The sequence below is a fragment of the Microcaecilia unicolor genome, chromosome 3 (genome assembly GCF_901765095.1).
Source record: "Microcaecilia unicolor chromosome 3, aMicUni1.1, whole genome shotgun sequence".
NCBI lineage: Eukaryota > Metazoa > Chordata > Amphibia > Gymnophiona > Siphonopidae > Microcaecilia > Microcaecilia unicolor.
In genome coordinates this window covers 442,848,715-442,873,086 of record NC_044033.1, presented here as the reverse complement: position 1 = coordinate 442,873,086, position 24,372 = coordinate 442,848,715, and the positions used below count along the sequence as shown (strand labels likewise).

The window sequence follows — 24,372 nt, the reverse complement described above, 5'->3', positions numbered from 1 at the left end:
ATCATTGTCTTTTGTACATGTCCTGCTTGGAAAATTCTTTTGTTCCATTGGCTTAGGTGAGCTAGAGGGGGTGTTTTGTGTTTCCTTACACCATTTAGATACATGTCCCTCCTTTCCACATGAATAGCAAATCAGCTTGCCCTTGGGTGGAGTTTTCCCATAGCTCCGCCTTCCTCTATTCTTTGCCAAGAAATTTGTTTCATTTCTCTCTGACTGTCTTTGAGAACACATCTCCTCAGAATCATTAATTATGCATTCCTGCCTCAGTTTTGATGCTGCCTGTTCAAAAGATTGCCCTTCAATGGCTTCATTTACAGACCTAAAAACATCAAACTTCTTTGATAGTGAGGTAAAAAGAAATGCTCTTTTCAATGCATCACACATGGGAATTCCAGAAAGTTCTAACTTTTGAAATGAAGACATAAGATGCATAATGTGATCATTACACTTACTTTTATCCCTTAATTTGGGCTCATTTAACTCTGCTAACCAAATTGGTTGCTGTTTTGCATATGTAGTTGCATACATAGTTCTCAGTTTATATAAAATTTCGTTTGCTGTATCTTTTGCCTCCACTAATATGGCTTGTTTTTCTGAGAGAGCTTCCAAAAACATGCACTTCACATAATAGTTTGCATTGTCCCATTCAGCCATATTTTCAGCTGTTCTGTTTTGGTCTAAACATATACTTAATTTCTTTGCTTGAAGGAGACATCTGAATCTTAGTTCCCACTGCTGATAATTAAATTCAGTTAATTTAGGCACCTTGAGAGAGTAGAAAAATGGTGAATTTCCTCCCTCAGCCATTTCTTAGCCTTCTGTCTGCTGTTTAGTGTGTGGGGGGAGAGAGAGACAGACTGAATCTTTCTTTTAAAACTTAAGAGAAAAATTTGGCTTTTTCACTGCCTGGTAATATTTCTCCCTTTTTCAATTCCTGGGCTGGGCCCATAACCCTTTTGTTGGATTATTTGTAGTAAATAATTAGCAGATTTTATACACACAGCTTCAGCTTTAGAAATGTTAATTTCTTTTCTTCATCTCTCTCACATACACCCCAGAATAATTCACTGCTGAGTCACTTTAAAGTTGAAGTAACAAAACATCTGTTTACTCACAGTTTGTAGTTAGATTTATATTCAGACAGGCTTATATAAACATAATACTATACATTTGGATTATCAGCTCTTTCCATGTGCTTAGATGGTAATGGATGCTCACACCATAGATCCTCAGCTTAGGAGAGACCATGAGCTCCATGTGCTGTGCCTAACCCCCACAGGAAGTTGCATGGCTGTGACCTCTCTAGGTAATTCACATCAAAGGTCACAGAGTAATCACAGAGAAAAAAATTGGTGACAGACAATGCATGTAAAATACAATACATTATTCCAACAAGCAACGCGTCTCCAACAGGCGTAAGACTGCATTGGAAGGCAGGAGGACCGCTCAGAGGCCATGGAGGGATGGATGGTGGTGGTGGAAGCGCTAACGCAACAGCTTGTGGAAATGACGGATGGCCTCGAGAATAGAAGTTGGCGCAACAATGTCCGGATCATTGGCTTACCTGAGTCAGTCCAAGACAAAGAGCTGCGGGACTTTATTGAGAATTGGCTCCCAACACATTTAAATGTTGCCCTGCCTCTTGGCCCTTTGTGGGTTGAGTACGTGCACCGTGTTGGGGCATATAGGGATGGAGAACAGCGGCCGGTACTTGCACGTGTCCTGAATTACTCTGAGAAGTTGATACAGGCATATCAGATGCAGCGATCCGTGGAATATAAATGGACATGTGTTTTACTGTTTCAAGATTATTTAGCACGTGTCTCGGAACAATGACGTCGGATGGGACAACACTGCAAGACCATATTCGCCAAGGGGATCTGCTTTGCTTTGCTTTACGCAGCGAAGGTCCAGGTGACCCACGATAATAAGACTCTGTTCTTCACTGACCCGCTGAATCTAAAATCCCCTTGACTCCTTTCTACCATTTATTCCATTGCTTATTTCTTGGATCTCAATGTGCATGTTTCTATTTGTGGCACGGAGGGCTATTTGTTGGGGGCAGACTGCCCTGACACTAATGTTGAGTGTGGGAAGAGATGATGGGTGCTCGCCTATTGAGCTTTTGGCTTGCGTAGTGACACCCTTGACCACATGGGACCCTTGGTGTCTACCACCACTGTTCTCACTGAGACTCATCAGTGTTTCAATCACTGATATACTGCAGAAAAAGGAACAAGTTAATTCCATTTTGCTTTGTTTTCTTCTTCCGATCAGAACTGTCAACTAACATACAATACCTGTTGTGATTGTCCCAGGGGGAGGAGGGGGATGGTGTGGGTGAGGGGAGGGGGGAAGGGTTGGTATGGTTAGGGAGCTGGTTGGAGGTGGGAATGTTGGGACTTCAATTTTGATATGTGTATAGATGTGTATGAGTGGTTTGGTGTTTGTCAGGGGAGGGGGGAGGGAGTGGGGAGCTGGGAAGGAGGTAGGGGTTTCTGGGTTAGGGGGGGCAGGTTTTTCTCAGGGTCCTAGGTCTCCATGTTCAAGTAGTTGTAGGGTCCCCATGGTGCCTGTTTATAGTATTTTTCAGGGAGAGGTGGGGGGGGGGGCAGGGAGGAGCCTGGCTGGGGGGCCCCTGCGCTAGCTGTGGGTTTTGGTTTCATAGGTATTCAACTTGAGAGACACAGATATGCCTATGACTAAGCTACGGGTGTGAACTCTTAATGTAGTTGGAATTCACTCTCCCATAAAATGAACTAGGCTTTTACAGTACCTAAAGAGGCTACAAACTGATGTTGTATTATTACAGGAAACACACTTGAACAATGTGGAACATGCTAAGCTATGTAGAGAATGGGTGGGAGAAGTCTTTTATGCCTCCTTTAGTGACCGTCAGAGAGGACTAGCTATACTGTTTAAAAAGTCTTTGGCTTTTACACGTCATGATATCTGTCAGGACACAGAAGGACGGTGGGTAATTGTGATTGGTATATTACAGGGGTCTAAGGTGGCGTTATGTAGTCTTTATCTGTATTCTCATCAATTTTTTACTCAAGTTAGAGCTAAACTGGCTGTGTTTGATGAGTATCCTCTCATAATTGAGGGAGACTTCAACATAACCAGTGATCCCTCCATAGATTGCAAACTACCTAGTCAACCTCTGGTAGAGGAGCTGGCAGTGCTGGATGTCTGGCGTTTACTCCACGAGGAGGAACGTGATTTTACTTTTTTCCCCCACCCGCATACAGTACACGCACGCTTGGACTATATTTTGGTATCTAGGGCCTTGCTGCGCTCTATATCACAGGCGGCTATGGGGGAGGCTGAGGTGTCTGACCACGCCCAGGTGTGGGTTGATATGAACTGGGGCACATCATCTCGATCCTCGAGGTGGTATATGAACCCTGTCTTGTATCAGAACACAGAGTTTAAACTGGACTCCGAAGCTTGGCTGGGAGCACTGAGCTTGGGAATTCCATACCGCCTTCTTTCAGCGTCAGCTTCAGGAGACTCTCGCAGGGCTGGATCCAAGAGAAGTCTGCAGCAGTACTCGAAGAGCATGATAGAAGGATCAAGAGCAGAAACTGGGTTTACAGAGCCCCCAAGCCCCCAAACACGCTCTCTTTCAGCTGCAGCTTCATGCATATGCTTTAAGGCTGGATTCAAAACAAGTTTGTGGCGATATTCAGAGACCGCGATAAAAGGGTCAATATCGGAAACTGGATCTCCACCAAGAGGAAGCTGCCGGATGTGCCTCCTCTCTGCTGCTGCTTCAGGGGTCTTCTTCCAAACCGGATGAGGCAAATGTTTACCCCGACATTTATGAGGAGTCACGAAAGGGTCAACAATGGCACCCAGCTGGTAGGCTGATCTTGTCGAGCTCATGGCCTTTGCATTCTGTTAGGCTTCTCCCGGAAGCACTGGGTTGTGAGCCCTTGGACCACTGGCAGGCAAAATCACCTCTAAACCAGAGACAAGGCAAAACAGGACTGGAACCCAGGACTGGAGTTGCAGCACAGGCAAACAAGCTGGAACAGGCAGAGCAGAAACAGCTAGACTTTACCTGCGCTTGAACGCCATTCCCCAGGAGTTGAGCCCCTGGGTGCAGGCGGCCGGCAGGACTTTCAGGACAGGGCAGGAACTGGATACCAACAGGAAACACACGGGATCTAGAATACCCAAGGGAGGCTAGGCAGAATACTAGACTAGGACCCTCAAACAAATACCATACTAGGTAGAAAGCAGACAGGGTTGAAATCAAGACCGGGGTGCAGGGCTATGTCTGGAGCTCCAGTAACGGAGAAGTACAGGTAGAGAACAGGACTATGGCTGAAGCTCCAGTAGCTAGAAATACAGGCAGGGAGCAGGGCTATGGCTGAAGCTTCAGTAGCTAGAAATACAGGCAGAGAACAGGACTATGGCTGATGCTACCAGTAGCTAGAAATACAGGCTGGGAGCAGGGCTATGGCTGGAGCACCAGTAGCTGAGAAATACAGGCAGGGAGCAGAGCAATCCTGAAAGCTGCCAAGCAGCCACTAAGAAAGAAACCCCAAGCCACGAATACAGACCAGAGGCAAGACTAGGAAATAAGCAATAGAACCAAAACTAGCTACACACAGACTAACTAGAATAAGCTACACACAAGCTAACTAGAATTAAGCTACACACAAGCTAACTAGATTCAAGCAAGAAACTCAGACTAGAACTGGACTAGGCAGAAGTGCACAGTGCACCCCAACATACCAGGGACCTTAGACGATGCAAAGGCAAACACAGAAGTTTCTAGGTGATTAATAAAGCTCATCAGCAGCTGAGGCTCAGCTGCAGCAATCTCAAGGCAGCTACGGGTGCTGTTCAGGCACAAACAAGAAATACAAGTCTGGCAGCCTGGAAGATCTGGACCGGACCGGGCTGACGTCTGGAACGAGTAGGGACAGCAAGACAGTCCATGGCAGCCACCGGTTCTGGCCACCAGAGGGCAAGAGGAGCACAAACCAAGAAGCAGGCAGAAAGCATACTGAAGCATAGAGAGGCTCAACATACACAGGTGAATCACAGATGAGCAATCAGAGCCATGCTGGAAGCAGCCAGCACACAGAGACAGAGCTAACTTAGAAAGAACAGACAGAAGCCAGCTTAGAAGCCGACCGCCAGAAATAAGGTAAGCCTGAGAGGGGTCATGACCGCAGACGTGACACAAAAAACTTTCCCAGAGTAGCTATGCATCATCTTTTTTTTTCTGCATGCTGTGGGATATCAAATCCACCACGTGTGCAGTCAGGGTTCTTGTAAGTTAATACCGACACTGAAACCCTTTCTGTCTTGTTATTCCAAGATAAGACAGTGTTAAATCCGTGGTAACTGTGTGGGAAGTTTTCTGCATTGGCCTTGTTGAATCTGGTGTACAAATGTTTAGCCTGCAAGTGGAATGTTGGAAGCAGGCTGTTCCCGTGCAGGCTGCTTGTCCCAGAGATGGGGCAAGGGAGGACTGAAGCCAGTCAGGCTCTTTGGGAACAGAGGTTATAACCATACAGAATGGGAGGTCTTAAAAAAAAAAAAAAAAGAGGTGTGTTTTTGTCAGTTCTTTTGAGAAGTGTGAGCAGGCTTTCTGAAGAGGGAAGACTGTAAGGGAAGCCAATATTCAAACACAGTGAATTCAGGTATTGTGTTGAAAAATCAGCTGGATTTGTGAAGAAGTTTGCATGTAGAGTGCCAGTTAGATGCATTTCTGAAAATTTACTTCTTAAAAAAAAATCACATATGTACCCATAGCAATTTGAAAACAATTTTATTACTATTAGCGCTATTGTGTTTTTAAAATTAAAATGATCTCTATTGTGTTTTATTGTGATCTCCAAAACTTTTAGATCAATGTGGAAATTAACAAGAATCAAACCTTTCTTCTTCACCAATATCTTCCATTCATTGGCACAAACCATGATCCTCTCTCAGTTGGATTATTGTAACGTTGGTTTTAAAGGAAACAAGGAATCACTTACAAAGAAACTTCAAACCACCCTCAACAGAGCAGCTAGATTAGTCTTTAGAGCTTCTAAATTCAACAGGGCAACGCCATTTCTTATCAAATTACATTGCCTACCCATAAAGGCCAGGATTATCTTCCAAACATGCACTATAAGAAAATTTATGGGATGGCTCCAAACTATTTGCTTGACTTAATAGTTCTTCCTATCCGTAATGCCACTCTTAACTCTAGAGACTCTCTCACACTGCATTACCCCAATTACAAGAACATAAAATACAAATCCACTCTATGTAGAGATTTCTCTCATTTAGGAACCAACTGGTAGAATTCTGTTCCAATTGAAATCAGACAAATTAGTAGTTACATAATCTTCCACAAACTTTTAAAGGCCTTCCACTTCACTAAGTTCCTATATTAATGGTCAATGCAAAAAGATTAAACAAATTAAAGGTGTCAGTCTTTATAATTGTCCATAAGTTAATATGTCTCTTTAATGACCACTGTTATGCTCATTTTACTAATTAAACTTAAAGTACATTGCTTATCATCTTCTTCATATGATTTACACCTTGTATTTATATTCCATTGTATAATTGTTATCAATCTTTCACTATTGTAAGTCACATTCAACCAATTAATGTCTTTTGGATAATGTGGGACATAAACATCAGATAAATAAATAAGAATTAAATAAAATCTCCTAACTGTATTGTTTTCATAAATTGCATTTCTACTAGGCAACTACCCAGATTCTTGCAAAATTGACGCATGTGTTTTGACGCCAGAAGAAGAAAATAAAGCTGTTAAGCAAAAATGGAATATTAAGCCAGATCTAAAATGGAAACTTCTTCTTCCTGTAACCAAGGTAGGTTTTCTTAATATATTCAGTTTTTATTAGACTAATAACCCTGTTTAAACTTTCTGCCTGTCTGTATATTCAGCCCTGATTGTTTGAAAATATTTCTTCTACTTTTTGTGAATGGGAAAATCAGGATTTAAGTATGCTTAACTCAGGAAATTTATTATGGCACAGAAGGGTCTGAGAACTTTAGAACAAGAATGCTTGAGTCTACTATATAATGATATAAACAGAAATGGGTAACTTTCCTCACCTGTAAGCATCAAGGCAAGAGAAAACATTGTTGAAGTCACAATTGATTAGTAAAGGTATGTGGAAATGTGAATAGAGTGGACCCAGTGCCCAGGTAAGACAGAGCCACACAGCAATTGCAGGTAAATGAAAAGAGCACTTATTAAAACGGTTAGGTCAGAGGTCCCACCTGGGCCCCCATAACCTAGCTATCACCTCTGCTTATAGACTTCCTGGACCATTCTCTCTTGGCTCCACCCCTCCCATCACTTCCCCCTTAGGTGGGACTATGGGTTTTAAGGTGGCTCTGATACTGTGAGGGAGTGTTATTAAGGGAGAGGGGCAGCATCCTATAGACTCACTCACAAAGTAAAATACTTGTGTACATCACAACTCCACTCACTCTCTGCCTCCCAGGAATGCATGTACAGCACAACTCCGATTACACGGACTATCCTGTGCAGGGGGTGCTCTGGATAATCATAAATCCGATAATTGGACGTTCCTTTTTGAAAAGAGAATATACTTTGAGCGTTAAATGTTGAGCATTATTTTTTGTTTTCAATTATAAATAATACTATTGCTTTCGTGCTCACTATAATTGATAATAATAAAAGTATTCTCTGCACGTAAATCGTGTTTACACAGTCTTTTTCCTCTTTTAATTATTTAATTATTTAATCTTTTAGACTTCAGATTTCACCGGTGTGTTTATTACGTATCATAAACTACACCTCACCGCTATGTTTGAATATAAACTGCGGGAATCCTCATTAGTCTTAAATGTTCTTAATTTTTTTAACTTCTTTTTTACATGTTTGATAACCCTTAAACGTAGCACTTATCTTGTTTTCCGGTTTTTTCTACTGGTTACTAAGACGCTCAATTATAATTTCAATTATAAATGGGAAAAATATCAAGCTATTTGTGATGTTAACATTTTTTACTGTATATCACGCATAATGTGATAACTATGATAAAGAGATTGTGACTAAAGAAATTGAAAAGATAAGGAACAGAAGCAATCCAGATAATTAGACATCTGGATAATCAGAGTTCGGATAATCGGCATCCTACTGTACTTGTATATGTGGCCATACAATTTTGTAAAACCCCTTTATAAACTTATCCAAGACTGGGTTTCCTTCAGGATTTCCAGTCAGAAATGGTATCTAGGACTTTTTTCTAGAGTCAGATAGAAACTGACTGATCCCTTTTCAGTGGCACTTATTTGGCTAGCATCACTTGCTGACAGGGATATTCAGTAGGACTGTATTGGATATTGCTGCTAAATTCCTTACAGAACACCTCAGCACTGTCTGGATAGTGCCAGGGCACAGAGTGTAAAGAGTATGTAGGACAGGCTCCAAAGGAACCCTGGGATAGGCCAGAATACCCCCATTATAGGCAGGCATTCCCCAGGAAAAAACTAGAAATAAAGAACTACAACTCCCAGCATGCCCCAAGGGAGACCGGGGATAAGAGAAACTATGTGCATTCCCAGGAGTCTCCAGAGGAGGGACGCAGGGGAAGGAATAAGGCTGATTCTCCAACCTGGTGGAAGAGGTGGTGGAACCGGTGGGTGGAGAAAGAAGAGCCACCAAAGAGCTTTAATGAAACAAAGGGTGAGCAGCTGGGGGAAGGGCGGGGCGAGGAGAATATGGATTGGGCTCCTGAGGAGAGAGAGGCAGAGAGTGAGCCTTGCCCTATGGAGTTGACTGAACCGGAGAACACCCTGGAAGAGCCGATGGACTTTTCAGCTCTGGCTCAGCGAAAGCCAAGGAAGTAGCGGGGCCAAGCCGGGTCAAGCTGGAGGAGGTCAGGTAGGAGTATGACTGACCAAGAGGGTGGGACCCTAGGCTTTGAGCCCGCGCAAAGCCATTACTGAGCTGTGTTTTTGAAAGCTTGGCTAGAACTGAACTGTGTTTTGAAAGCCTGGCTAAACTGAGCTGTATTTTGGAAAGCTTGGCTAGAACTGAACTGTGTTTTGAAAGCCTGGCTAAACTGAGCTGTGTTTTTTGAAAGCTTGGCTAGAACTGAACTGTGTTTTGAAAGCCTGGCTAAACTGAGCTGTGTTTTTGAAAGCCTAGCTGGACTGAGCTGTGTTTTGAAAGCTTGGCTAAAATTGAACTGTGTTTTGGAAACCAGGGCTGACTTGCTCCTGGGGTTTTTTTTTCCTGCTACTCTTCAGGGGACCGGGAGAGAAAGCAGTGGTGGAAGCCTGCCCGGTGTAGAAGTATCTGTTGTTTTGGAGAAGCAATTGAGAGAAGGAGGGACGTTCCTCCTATTCAGTAAAAAGCTTCATTATACTTGTTTTTGAGGAAAAAGGGGGAGCCATACAGGACTGTGTTTTTTTTTTGGTTTGGTTTTTTTTTCTTGGAAGAGCTGCAACCCAGGAGAAAGGAGGATCCTCTTTACAAGAGGCATAGCTAGGTTGTTCACCAGGGGAGCAGCTGCTTCCCCAAATGGACTTGCACCAGCGCCTATTTTTCACGCAATCTGTACTGGTTAAAATATGCGCCTGCACTGTCGGCAGTCCGCTCTCTGCTCCCCTGCACCCTCAACCTGGCTACGCTTCTGTTGGAGAAGTACTAGGGTGGATACGGAAATTATCTAGTTAGTGGTGATATTCAGTTCGCTAACCAGATAACTGGATAAAGTTTGAACTGTAAAATAGCTAACAGGATACGATGGTCAGTGCCAGTGCTATCTGGATATTTAGTGCTGGCTACTATCTGGATACTGGTACGGAATATCTGGAGATTTTTTTAGCTGTAGCAGGAGACATTTAAAGAATCTTGCCTGCCGCAGCTCAACATTGACCCATGAATGTTTAAAATATACTTTCAGGTTAGAAAGAGTGTTGTTCCTGACCATAAGTCATCTATATTTCATGACTTGTGTAAAACTACTCAGCAAAGACAAAAAAATATATTAATTAATTTCTTTGTAAATGTAGAGTATAATCAGATGGAACTGAATGTTACTTCTGAATTGGGACAATACTAAACATTAGAACATAATAATGTAACAATTGCCTTACTGGGTCAGACCAGTGGTCCATCTACTACTAATCGTTTCTATAGCGCTACTAGATGTTCGCAGTGCTGTACACATTATATGCAGGCTGCGTACGACTGGTAGTGCTAAAGAAATGATTTGTAGTAGTAGTAGAATTTCTCTGTCCCTAGAGGGCTCACAAAGTTTTTATACCTGGGGCAAAGGACGGTTAAGTGACTAGCCAGTATATTGCTTCCAACACTGGCCAATCCAGGTCACAGATTATAGATTTTTCCTCCCGGAATTTTGTCCAAACTATTTTTAAGCAGAGGTATGCTAACTGCTGTTACCATATCCTTTGGCAACAAGTTCCAGAGATTAACTATTCATTGTGTGAAAAAAATATTTTCTTAGATTTGTTGTAAAAGTATTCCCATGTAACTTCATGGAGTGTCCCTTAGTCTTTGCACTTTTTGAAAACATAAACAATCGATCCATGTTTACCTGTTCTATTCCACTCAGGATTTTGTAGACCACTATCATATCTCCCCTCAGCCATCTCTTCTCCAAGCTGAAGAGCCCTTGCCTCATAAGCCTTTCCTCATATGAGAGGCGTTCCATTCCCTTAATTATTTTGGTCATCCTTCTTTGAACCTTTTCTAATTCTGCTATATCTTTTTAAAAATACAGTGATAAGAACTGCATGCAATACTCAAGGTGAGGTCACACCATGGAGCAATACAGAGGAATTATAACATTCTTTGTCTTTATTTTTTTTATCCCTTTCCTAATATTCTGTTTGTTTTTTTGACTGCTGCCGCACACTGAGCAGATTTCAACGTATTGTCCATGAAGACACATTGTTCTTTTTCTTGGGTAGTGACTCCTATTGTGGAACTTAGCATAACATAACTGTGTTTTGGATTATTTTTCCCTTCATGCATCTCTTTGCGTTTGTCCACATTAAATTTCATCTGCCATTTGGATGCCCAGTCTTCCAATTTTGTTAAGATCCTCCTGTAATTTCTCACAGTCTGAATGTGATTTAACAAATGAATAGTTTTGTGTCATCTGCAAATTTAATCACCTCACTTGTTCACATTTCCAAATTATTTATAAATGTTAAATAGCACTGGCCCCAGTACAGATCCTTGGGGCACTCCAATATGTACCTTCCTCTGTTTTCTATCTTTTAACTAGCTCCCAATCCACAACAAAATATTGATTCCTAGCCCATGGCTTTTTAATTTTCTCAGGAGTCTTTCATGAGGGACTTTGTCAAAAGTTTTCTGAACATCTACATTCATTAAATCAACTGGCTCCCCTTTATCCATGTTTATTCACTTTTTCAAAGAAATAAAGCAAATTGGTGAGGCAAGATTTTCCTTGGTTCAGTCCATGTGGTCCCATTAAACCATGTTTGTTTGTGTTTGGTAATTTTATTCTTTATAAAGCTTCTATCATTTTGCCCGGCACTAATGTCAGGCTTACTGGTCTGTGATTTCACAGGTCACCCCTGAAACTTATTTAAAATTTTATGTTCTATTCCCAATTTTCCAGTCCTCAGGTGCCATGGATGATTTTAATGACAGGTTACAGATTATTAATAATTGATTAACAATTTCATGTTTGAGATCTTTCAGTACCCTGGGTATATACCATTTGGTCCATGTGATTTATTACTCTTTATCTTATCAGTTTGGCTCACTGTGAGGCTCATTTTCAAAGCACATACAAAGTTACATAGGATACTATGGAGCTCATTTTCTCACAAAAATGTCCAAATTGGTATTTTCAAAACAAACTTTTAGGGGGCGTGTCATGGGCATGTTAAGGGCAGAATCTGGTTGTTCCTAACACTTGGATGTTTTTCAGCCATAATGGAACAAAACAAAACCATCCAGGACTAAAACTAAGACGTTTGAGCTAGACCTGTTTTTATAACGAATAAGGCACAAAAAAGTGCTCTGAATAACCATATGACCACTGAAGGGAATCAGGGATGACGTCTCCTTACTCCGCTAGTGGTCACTAACCCCCTCCCACCCCCCAAAAATGTAATTTAAAACATTACTTGCCAGCCTCAGATGTAATACTCGGGTCCATTAGAGCGGCATGCAGGTCCCTGGAGTAGTGTAGTGGTGGGTGCAATGCACTACAGACAGGTGGACCCAAGCCCATACCAGTTACATTTGTGGAGGAAACTGAGTCCTCCAAAGCTCACCAGAAACCCACTATACCCACATATACTGTAGGTGCCCCCTTCATCCACAAGTACTATGGTAGTGGTATACAGTTGGGGGTAGTAGGTTTGGGGGGGGGGGGGGTGGATCAGCAGACGAGATAAGGGAGCAATGGTGAGATGTGTACCTAACAGCATTTTATGAAATCCACTGCAGTGCCTCCTAGGATGCCCTATTGCTTTTCTGGTATGTCTGGGGGACCAGTCTACTACAAATGCTGGCTCCTCCTACAACCCAATGGCTTGATTTTGTGCATTTTGCACTTGGACAGGTTTTTCCCCCCCGAAAGTGGACCAAAAAAAAAAAGTCCAAATCACAAAACCTTGCTCTAAACAGTATTTTTGAAAAAAAAAAAAAAAGATAGACATTTTTCTTTTTTGAAAATGACTTTCTTTCCTATTCAGATTTTGGACGTTTTTTGCAAAACGTTCAGTCAGACTAAGGTGTCATTTTGAAAATGCCCCTCCATATAACTTCGTAAGTCTGTGTGCTTTGAAAATGAGCACCATTATGTCTTCCAGTTTCACCAAGGTTTGTTTCAGATCTTCTAAACTGCTACCCTTGAAAACCATTTCTGTACAGGTATATCTCTTACATCCTCTTCAGTACAGTCCAAACAAAAGAATTAACCCAGTTTCTCTGCTACGACCTTGTCCTCCCTGAGTGCCCCTTTTGCTCACTGAAGATCTATTGGTCCCATTTATTCCCTCACAGGCTTTCTTTCAGCTTCTCATATATTAGAAAAAAATATTACTATGAGTTTTTGCCTTTTTGGTACTCTTTTAGCCTTCTTTATCAGTGCTTTGCATCTAAGTTGCTAGTGCTTATGCATCTGGTATTTTTAAACAGCATTCATGCCTGATTTAAAGTATTTATTCTTGTGGCTGCTCCTTTTAGCTTTCCTTTTTTTCACCATGTTCCTCATTTTATCATTCTTGCCTTTTTGAAAGTTAAATGCTGCTACAGTAGATTTCCTGTCTTCACTCCAATTATTAACTCAAATTTGATCATGATATGATCACTTATTCTCAGCAGACCCTAAACCGTTACCTCTTGCACTAAGTCCTACATTCCACTAAGGACTAGATCTAAAAGAGTTTCCTTTCTTGTTGGTTCCTGGACCAGTTGCTCAAAAGTACATAAGTATTGCCATACTGGGATAGACAGAAGGTCCATCAAGCCCAGCATCCTGTTTCCAACAGTGGCCAATCCAGGTCACAAGTACCTGGCAAGATCCCAAAACAGTACATTTTATGCTGCTTATCCTAGAAATAAGAAGTGGATTTTTTCCCAAGTCCATTTTAATAATGGTCTATGGACTTTTCCTTTAGGAAGCCATCCAAACTTTTTTTCAACCCTGCTAAGCTAACTGCTTTACTACATTCTCTGGCAACAAATTCTAGAGTTTAATTACATGTTGAGTGAAGAAATATTTTCTCCGATTCGTTTTAAATTTTCTACTTTATCATTTTTGTTGCCCTTCTCTGTACTATGTCTTTTTTGAGATACGGTGACCAGAATTGAACACAATATTCGAGGTGAGGTCGCACCATGGAATGATACAAAGGCATTATAACTTCCTCATTTTAGTTTTCCATTCCTTTCCTAATAATACCTAACATTCTATTTGCTTTCTTAGCCGCCACGCAGCACACTGAGCGGAAGGTTTCAACGTACCATCAACGACGACACCTAGATCCCTTCCTTGGTTGGTGACTCCTAACGTGGAACCTTGCATGACATAGCTATAATTCGGGTTCCTATTTCCCACATGCATCACTTTGCACTTGCTCACAGTAAACGTCATCTGCCATTTAGACGCCCAGTCTCGTAAGGTAATTTTTCACAATCCTCCTGCGATTTAACGATTTTGAATAACTTTGTGTCATCAGCAAATTTAATTACCTCACTAATTACTCCCATCTCTAGGTCATTTATAATATGTTAAAAAGCAGTGGTCCCAGCACAGACCCCTGGGGAACCCTACTAACTACCCTTCTCCATTGAGAATACTGACCATTTAACCCTACTATCTGTTTTCTACTTTAAACCAGATTTTCATCTACAATACAACACTACCTCCTATCCCATGACTCTCCAATTTCCTCTGGAGTCTTTCATGAGGTACTTTGTCAAATGCCTTCTGAAAATCCAGATACACAATATCAACCGGCTCACCTTTATCCACATGTTTGTTCACCCCTTCAAAGAAATGTAGTAGATTGGTGAGGCAAGATTTCCATTCACTAAATCTATGTTGACTTTGTCTCATTAATCAATGCTTTTGAATATGCTCTGTAATTTTGTTCTTAATAATAGTCTCCACCATTTTGCCCGGCACCAACGTCAGACTCACCTGTGTATAATTTCCCGGATCTCCTCTGGAACCTTTTTAAAAATTCGGCGTTACATTGGCCATCCTCCAATCTTCCGGTATCACGCTCGATTTTAAGGATAAATTACATATTACTAACAATAGCTCCACAAGCTCATTTTTCAGTTCTATCAGTACTCTGGGATGAATACCATCCGGTCCAGGAGATCTGCTACTCTTCAGTTTGTAGAACTGCCCCATTACGTCCTCCAGGTTTACAGAGAATTCATTAAGTTTCTCCGACTCGTCGGCTTTGAATACCATTTCCAGCACCGGTATCCCACCCAAATCTTCCTCAGTGAAGACCGAAGCAAAGAATTCATGTGGAGGGCCATAATCGAACGGGGCCGGCCATCTGTAAGGGCGGTCATCTCTAATGCTGGCCCCGTCAAGTGGCGTACCCAACTGTATTATCGAAACAAGATGGCCGGCCATCTTTCGTTTCGATAATACAGTCTGGGCCGGCCAAATCTCTTAGAGATCGCCGGTGTTGCAGATGGCCGCCATTGATTTTTGCTGATAATGGAAACTAATGGCGGCCATCTCAAACCCGGCCAAATCCAAGGCATTTGGTCATGGGAAGAGCCAGCATTTGTAGTGCACTGGTTCCCCTCACATGCCAGGACACCAACTGGGACCCTTGGGGGCACTGCAGTGGACTTCACAAAATGATCCCAGGTACATAGCTCCCTTACCTTGTGTGCTGAGCCCCCCAAATCACCCCCAAAACCCACTACTGTACACCACTACCATAGTCCTTAGAGATGAAGGGGGGCACCTACATGTGGGCACAGTAGGTTTTGGAGGGCTCCCATTTACCACCACAAGTGTAACAGGTAGGAAGGGATGGGCCTGGGTCCACCTGCCTGAAGTGCACTACACCCACTAAAAGCTGCTCCAGGGACCTGCATACTGCAATGATGGAGCTGGGTATGACATCTGAGGCTGGCAAAAAAGTATTTATTTTTTTTTGGGTGGGAGGGGGGGAGTAAGGGGAGGTGATCCCCCATTCCCTCCTGTGGTCATCTGGTCAGTTGGGGCACTTTTTTGAGGCTTGGTCGTGAACAAAAAGAGACCAAGTAAAGTTGTCCAAATGCTCGTCAGGGCCGGCTTTCTTTTTTCCATTATTGGCCACAAGCTGGCCATCTCTTAACCACGCCCCCATCCCCCGTTCGGTACACTGCTGACACTTTTGCTGGGTCCGCAACGGAAAGCAGTTCAAACAGGCCAAAATCGGCTTTCGATTATACCGATTTGGCCGGCTGTCTCCCGATTTGTGTCTGAAGATGGCAGGCCTTCTCGTTCGAAAATAAGCAGGTTAATCACTCCGCTACTGTTTTGTCTTCCCTGATCGCCCCTTTTACTCCTTGGTCATCTAGCGGTCCAACCAATTCTTTTGCTGGCTTCCTGCTTTTAATATACAGTACCTAAAAATTTTTTACTATGAGTTTTTGCCTCCAACGCAATCTTTTTTTTTGAAGTCCCACTTAGCCTTCCTTATCAGCACTTTGCATTTGACTTGACATTCCTTATGCTGTTTCTTATTATTTTCAGTCGGTTCCTTCTTCCATTTTCTGAAGGATTTTCTTTTAGCTCTATTAGCTTTCTTCCATTCACTTTTTAATCACACCGGCTGTCGTTTGGTCTTCCATGTTCCTTTTTTAATACGAGGAATATATTTGGCCTGGGCTTTCAGGATGGTGTTTTTGAACAGCATCCACGCCTGATGTAAATTTTTGACCCTTGCAGCCGCTCCTCTAAGTTTTTTTCATCGTTCTTCTCATTTTATCATAGTCTTTGTTTTTGAAGTTAAATGCTAATGTATTTGATTTCCTATGTATTCTTACTTCAAAGCTAATATCAAATCTGATCATATTATGATCGTTATCAAGCGGCCCCAGCACCATTACCTCCTGCACCAGATCATGACCTCCAGTAAGGACTAGGTCTAGAATTTTTCCTTCTCTCGTCAGCTCCTGTACCAGCTGCTCCATAAAGCTGTCCTTGATTTCATCAAGGAATTTTACCTCCCTAGCGTGCCCCAATGTTACATTTACCCAGTCAATATTGGGGTAATTGAAATCAAAATATATAACCCACAAATTCCACTATTATATACCTGGGTATTGGAGGTGTGTGATCGCTAACATATATGAAATGTGGAGAAAAAAAGACTTCAGAAATCCTAGAGAATGCTCCTGTGTGGAAACCACCATATATCTGTGGAGCACCCCACTTCTTCAATCACTAGTCTTCACAAAAAAAACTCCACTCTTCTTATTCATATACTGCGTGCACATACACCTAACACAATACTCAAAGGTGAAGGCAACTAATCCAAAACATTCGGTGAAAGAAAAAACTACTTAACTTAAATGTTCTTAGAACTGTCCAGTCTTCATCTATTTCCAAAGCCCAACAGGAGACCCTGTTTCGCCCCGAATAGGCTGTTTCAAGGGCAAAAACTTTAATCCAGACAGCTGATTTCCATCATTCAACTTCACCGCATTCAACTGCCTCCGGTTGGCGTCTTAAACGCGAATCTCACTTCCTTCTTCTATATATACAGTGGGGGAAATAAGTATTTGATCCCTTGCTGATTTTGTAAGTTTGCCCACTGACAAAGACATGAGCAGCCCATAATTGAAGGGTAGGTTATTGGTAACAGTGAGAGATAGCACATCACAAATTAAATCCGGAAAATCACATTGTGGAAAGTATATGAATTTATTTGCATTCTGCAGAGGGAAATAAGTATTTAATCCCTCTGGCAAACAAGACCTAATACTTGGTGGCAAAACCCTTGTTGGCAAGCACAGCGGTCAGACGTCTTCTGTAGTTGATGATGAGGTTTGCACACATGTCAGGAGGAATTTTGGTCCACTCCTCTTTGCAGATCATCTCTAAATCATTAAGAGTTCTGGGCTGTCGCTTGGCAACTCGCAGCTTTAGCTCCCTCCATAAGTTTTCAATGGGATTAAGGTCTGGTGACTGGCTAGGCCACTCCATGACCCTAATGTGCTTCTTCCTGAGCCACTCCTTTGTTGCCTTGGCTGTATGTTTTGGGTCATTGTCGTGCTGGAAGACCCAGCCACGACCCATTTTTAAGGCCCTGGCGGAGGGAAGGAGGTTGTCACTCAGAATTGTACGGTACATGGCCCCATCCATTCTCCCATTGATGCGGTGAAGTAGTCCTGTGCCCTTAGCAGAGAAACACCCCCAAAACATAACATTTCCACCTCCATGCTTGACAGTGGGGACGGTGTTCTTTGGGTCATAGGCAGCATTTCTCTTCCTCCAAACACGGCGAGTTGAGTTCATGCCAAAGAGCTCAATTTTTGTCTCATCTGACCACAGCACCTTCTCCCAATCACTCTCGGCATCATCCAGGTGTTCACTGGCAAACTTCAGACGGGCCGTCACATGTGCCTTCCGGAGCAGGGGGACCTTGCGGGCACTGCAGGATTGCAATCCGTTATGTCGTAATGTGTTACCAATGGTTTTCGTGGTGACAGTGGTCCCAGCTGCCTTGAGATCATTGACAAGTTCCCCCCTTGTAGTTGTAGGCTGATTTTTAACCTTCCTCATGATCAAGGATACCCCACGAGGTGAGATTTTGCGTGGAGCCCCAGATCTTTGTCGATTGACAGTCATTTTGTACTTCTTCCATTTTCTTACTATGGCACCAACAGTTGTCTCCTTCTCGCCCAGCGTCTTACTGATGGTTTTGTAGCCCATTCCAGCCTTGTGCAGGTGTATGATCTTGTCCCTGACATCCTTAGACAGCTCCTTGCTCTTGGCCATTTTGTAGAGGTTAGAGTCTGACTGATTCACTGAGTCTGTGGACAGGTGTCTTTCATACAGGTGACCATTGCCGACAGCTGTCTGTCATGCAGGTAACGAGTTGATTTGGAGCATCTACCTGGTCTGTAGGGGCCAGATCTCTTACTGGTTGGTGGGGGATCAAATACTTATTTCCCTCTGCAGAATGCAAATAAATTCATATACTTTCCACAATGTGATTTTCCGGATTTAATTTGTGATGTGCTATCTCTCACTGTTACCAATAACCTACCCTTCAATTATGGGCTGCTCATGTCTTTGTCAGTGGGCAAACTTACAAAATCAGCAAGGGATCAAATACTTATTTCCCCCACTGTACGTCATTTCCTTGTTCTCAAATGTAATAAATTCAACACAATAACTTTATTGGCAGACATCCAATTCACAGAAAAGCTTTCCATTCAATTGAAATGTTCAACCCTTTAGGGATTATGGTTTGCAGCGTGTAAATCCATCTTTGCTCTTTCTGTCTTAATTTCTTTCTTATATCCCCTCTGCGTTCTGAAATCTGAATTTGCTCCAGGACCACACACTGTAAATCACCAAACTCATGTTGTTTCAAGAGACAATGTGAAACAAGAGGTTCATATGTTTTCTTAGCCTGTATACAGTGTCTATGTTCAATCAATCGCGTTTTTAGCATTCTAGAGGTTTGTCCCACATAATACAAATTGCAAGTGCATTTTAATAAGTAAATCACATTCATGGATTGACAATCCGTACAGGACTTTAAATGATACGATTTTCCCGTGCAAGAATCCACAAATGCATCCACATCCAACATAATGTGACACACAGAGCACTGCCCACATGCTTTATGATGTCCTATTCTGGCAGCCAATTGTGCCTCACGATTCCATGTGTCCGCTACACATAGCAAATCGTTCAAATTGCTCTGTCTTTGATAAGCAAACAAAATCCTTAAATCCTGGAAACAAGGATAAATATGCAACATTGCTATATGTTTTTTGATGACCTTTATCATCCTATTTGTGTGGGTATTGTATTTTGTTACAAAAGTCACCACCTCTTGTTGTTCCACTGTTATTTGGATTCAGTAACCATTCTCTATGATTATAATAAGCCCGTTTTCTTGCTCGTGATACCAAGGACTTCGGATAACCTCTATCTTGTAATTTATGTTGTAAATAAGATGTTTGTTGAAAATATCTCTCAGTGGTGGAACAAATTTTACGGTATCGCAAAAATTGTGCAAAGGGGACATTTGTCTTGCAATGACTCGGGTGCATACTTTGGAAATGCAATGTAGTATTCCGGTCCGTGGATTTAACGAACACCGACGTTTCTAATTTACTTTGAGCGACCTGAACCTGTACATCCAAAAAGGAGATAGAAACCTCACTATAGGCGTGTTCAAATTTAATTGTCTCATGACATTCATTAAGATATGTCACAAATTCATGCAATTCTGTGGCAGTGCCGCCCCAAAGAACAAAAATGTCGTCTATGTACCGCCACCAACTTCTCAACATCTGTTTCCATCTTGAATTGTACACCCACTCGCATTCAAAATGTTCCATGAACAAATTTGCAATAGTAGGCGAACATGCTGCTCCCATAGAAACCCCTGATTTCTGTATATAATATTTCTTATTACAGGTGAAATAATTTTCAGCTAATGTGATCCGGATGAGGTTTAATACAAAATCTGTGGGAACTAAATGGGGCCGTTCTCTTTTATTCAAGATTTGTTCCAAAATCCCAATCGCTTCATTTTGAGGAATAGAGGTGTAAAGCGAACACACATCTAATGTCACCAACAATGTAGTCCCATCCATTTCAGCTCTTTTTGTTTCCAAGAGTCTTAAAAAATGAGAACTGTCCTTCACATACGACTCTATTTTTGACAAAAAAGGTTGCAAAATCTTGTCTATAAATTGAGCTGGACGTTCTAATAACGATCCCCTAGCTGATACTATAGGACGCCCTGGCGGTTGAACCATATTTTTATGAATTTTAGGCAAAGTGTAGAATACGGGAATTTTAAAGCCCCGAAAATCCAAAAAAGTCAATTCCTTTTTGGTAAGAAATCCTGAACTTCTACCCTCAAACAACAAGTCTTGAAGCATGGCTTGTACTCGAATAGAGGGATCATCCACGACTTCTTCATAAGTAGTCGTGTCAGATAATTGGCGAGATATTTCCGCCATATAATCAGTTGTATTCTGGATGACCACTGCCCCACCTTTGTCTGCTTTACGAATGACAATGGCTACATCTTTCTTCAAATCTCTTAAAGCAATGCGTTCTCCAGCATTTAGATTTAAACCCCGTTTTGGCAATACTGCCTCTTCTCTCTCCAAGTCATGAAGAATGCATTTCTTAAAAGTAGCTAACCCCGCATCCAACGCTCCAGAAGGGGTCCATTTTGAAGGTTCACTTACTATTGACCTGTCCAATATCTGTTCCTGTTGAGATGTCGAAATGTTGCATATTTATCCTTGTTTCCAGGATTTAAGGATTTTGTTTGCTTATCAAAGACAGAGCAATTTGAACGATTTGCTATGTGTAGCGGACACATGGAATCGTGAGGCACAATTGGCTGCCAGAATAGGACATCATAAAGCATGTGGGCAGTGCTCTGTGTGTCACATTATGTTGGATGTGGATGCATTTGTGGATTCTTGCACGGGAAAATCGTATCATTTAAAGTCCTGTACGGATTGTCAATCCATGAATGTGATTTACTTATTAAAATGCACTTGCAATTTGTATTATGTGGGACAAACCTCTAGAATGCTAAAAACGCGATTGATTGAACATAGACACTGTATACAGGCTAAGAAAACATATGAACCTCTTGTTTCACATTGTCTCTTGAAACAACATGAGTTTGGTGATTTACAGTGTGTGGTCCTGGAGCAAATTCAGATTTCAGAACGCAGAGGGGATATAAGAAAGAAATTAAGACAGAAAGAGCAAAGATGGATTTACACGCTGCAAACCGTAATCCCTAAAGGGTTGAACATTTCAATTGAATGGAAAGCTTTTCTGTGAATTGGATGTCTGCCAATATAGTTATTGTGTTGAATTTATTACGTTTGAGAACAAGGAAATGACGTATATATAGAAGAAGGAAGTGAGATTCGCGTTTAAGACGCCAACCGGAGGCAGTTGAATGCGGTGAAGTTGAATGATGGAAATCAGCTGTCTGGATTAAAGTTTTTGCCCTTGAAACAGCCTATTCTGGGCGAAACAGGGTCTCCTGTTGGGCTTTGGAAATAGATGAAGACTGGACAGTTCTAAGAACATTTAAGTTAAGTAGTTTTTTCTTTCACCGAATGTTTTGGATTAGTTGCCTTCACCTTTGAGTATTGTGTTAGGTGTATGTGCACGCAGTATATGAATAAGAAGAGTGGAGTTTTTTTTGTGAAGACTAGTGATTGAAGAAGTGGGGTGCTCCACAGATATATGGTGGTTTCCACACAGGAGCATTCTCTAGGATTTCTGAAGTCTTTTTTTCTCCACATTTCATATATGTTAGCGATCACACACCTCCAATACCCAGGTATATAATAGTGGAATTTGTGGGTTATATATTTTGATATTATTCTACTATCCCTGTGGAATTAACGGTAATTGAAATCACCCATTATTATTGTGTTGCCCAGTTTGTTTGCGTCCCTAATTTCCTTTAACATTTCTGCATTCGTCTGTTTATCCTGGCCAGGCGGACGGTAGTACACTATCCTTTTCCTCTTTACACATGGAATTTCAATCCACAGTGATTCTAAGAAGTGTTTTGTTTCCTGCAGAATTTTCAATCTATTTGATTCTAGGCTCTCGTTAATATACAATGCTACCCCTCCACCAATTCGATCCACCCTATCACTACGATATAATTTGTACCCCGGTATGACAGTGTCCCAATGGTTATCCTTCCACCAGGTCTCAGAGATGCCTATTATATCTAATTTTTCATTTAGTGCAATATATTCTAACTCTCTCATTTTATTTCTTAGGCTCCTGGCATTCGCATATAGACATTTCAAACTATGTTTGTTGTTCCTATTTACATCATGCTTAATAATATTAATTTGCAATCTTTTGTCTGATTTTTATTCTTATTTGACACCTGATCTACTACGGTGTCTTTTGCATTCTATCAGGATACCCTATCTTCCCTGTTTTGGTGATATCTTTGAAAGATACCTTATCCCGAACCATGCACTCTTAAGCAACTGTCAGTCTTCCCCCCATTTCTAGTTTAAAAGCTGCTCTATTTCCTTTTTAAATGCTGATGCCAGCAGCCTGGTCCCATCCTGGTTAAGGTGGAGACCATCCTTTTGGAATAGGCTCCCCCTTCCCCAGAATGTTGCCCAGTTCCTAACAAATCTAAAACCCTCCTTCCTGCACCATCGTCTCATCGACTCCGGAGCTCTGCCTGTCTCTTGGGCCCTGCGCGTGGAACGGGTAGCATTTCAGAAAATGCTACCCTGGAGGATCTGGATTTGAGCTTTCTATCTAAGAGCCTAAATTTGGCTTCCAGAATCTCTCCCCCACATTTTCCTATGTCATTGGTACTCACATGTACCAAGACAGCCGGCTCCTCCTCAGCAACATCTAAAATCCTTTCTAGGTGACGTGTGAAGTCCGCCACCTTCGCACCAGGCAGGCAAGTCACCAGCCACCCAGCTATCTATATGCCTAATGATCGAATTACCAACTACAACAGCTGTCCTAACCTTTCCCTCCCGGGTAGCACTTGGAGACATCCTCAGTGCGAGAGGATAGTACATCCCCTGGTGGGCAGGTCCTGGCTACAGGAGTACTTCCTACTTCACCAGGGTGATGCTGTCCTTCTAGGAGACCTCTCTTCTCCAAGGTAGCACAGGGGGCTACCAAACTGGAGGTGGGACTTCTCTACAACATCCCTGTAGGTCTCCTCTATGTACCTCTCTGTCTCCCTCAGCTCCACCAAGTCTGCTACTCTAGCCTCAAGAGAGCTCTTTGCATCGGGCACAAACATATGACACCAACTGGGAGATAATTATACATGCGACACGCCTATCCCATGACTTTCCAATTTCCTCTGGAGTCTTTCATGAGGTACTGTTATGATTCTGCTAGACAGGCAGGGGAATGTTTGGTACTCGCTTCTGATTGGCCTGTCAGGGGTTGAGCTGACGTCTGAAGCAGTAGACGTCAGAAGCTTGATCTATTTAAGCTTCCCTCTCCCTACAGGCCATGCTTTAGCGTTTGATTCCTGTCAGCTGAAGCCTGTTTCCCTTTCTCTTAGTCTGTGCTGTTGCACACTCTGTGTTTGTTGGACTTTGTCTACTCTCCTCATAGCTTGTAGCTTCTGTGTTTGCTGGGTGTTCCCAGCGTGAGCTTGATTGTTTCACTCCCTTGCACCTGAGTCTGTTCCCTGCATGCTGCTGTAGTGTGGTCTGTGCTAAGCTTGTCCCTTGTATCATTCCAGTTCGTTTGTTTAGCTTCCCTTTCCTCAGTGTAACCCTTTATGTGCTGAATTTAGTATTTGCCTTCTGTAGTCCTGCCTCTGTCGGCAGCCTCCCTGTCCTTGCATTTGCTCCTGTTCATTTGTTTAAGCTTTCCTTTGTTTGCCGTGTTTGCCCTGCTTCCTGCTGTTTGGTGTTCCAGGAGCAGCCTTCCCTTTAGCCTGTTTTTTCCCTTTGTTTGCTGAGCCTATCTCCTGATTTTGGTGAGCATTGCTCCTTGTCTGATCTGTGTATGTTAAGGCAACTTTCTCTGTTTGCTACCCTTGTGCGCTGTGTGGCACAGCCTTGTGTATTCCTATAAGCAGCTTCCCTTTACCCTTGTGCGCTGTGTGGCACAGCCTTGTGTATTCCTA

The 24,372-nt window shown here is 42.2% G+C and overlaps 1 protein-coding gene across 3 annotated transcripts in view; it reads left to right on the top strand.

Moving 5' to 3' along the window:
- Positions 1–24,372, top strand: part of ALLC (allantoicase) — a 100,579-nt gene that overhangs the window by 72,150 nt on the left and 4,057 nt on the right. For all 3 annotated transcript variants that reach the window (XM_030198907.1, XM_030198908.1, XM_030198906.1), the window contains one exon: positions 6,727–6,854. In XM_030198907.1, coding sequence (XP_030054767.1) covers positions 6,727–6,854 — 128 coding nt within the window. The remainder of the gene's footprint in view (positions 1–6,726; positions 6,855–24,372) is intronic.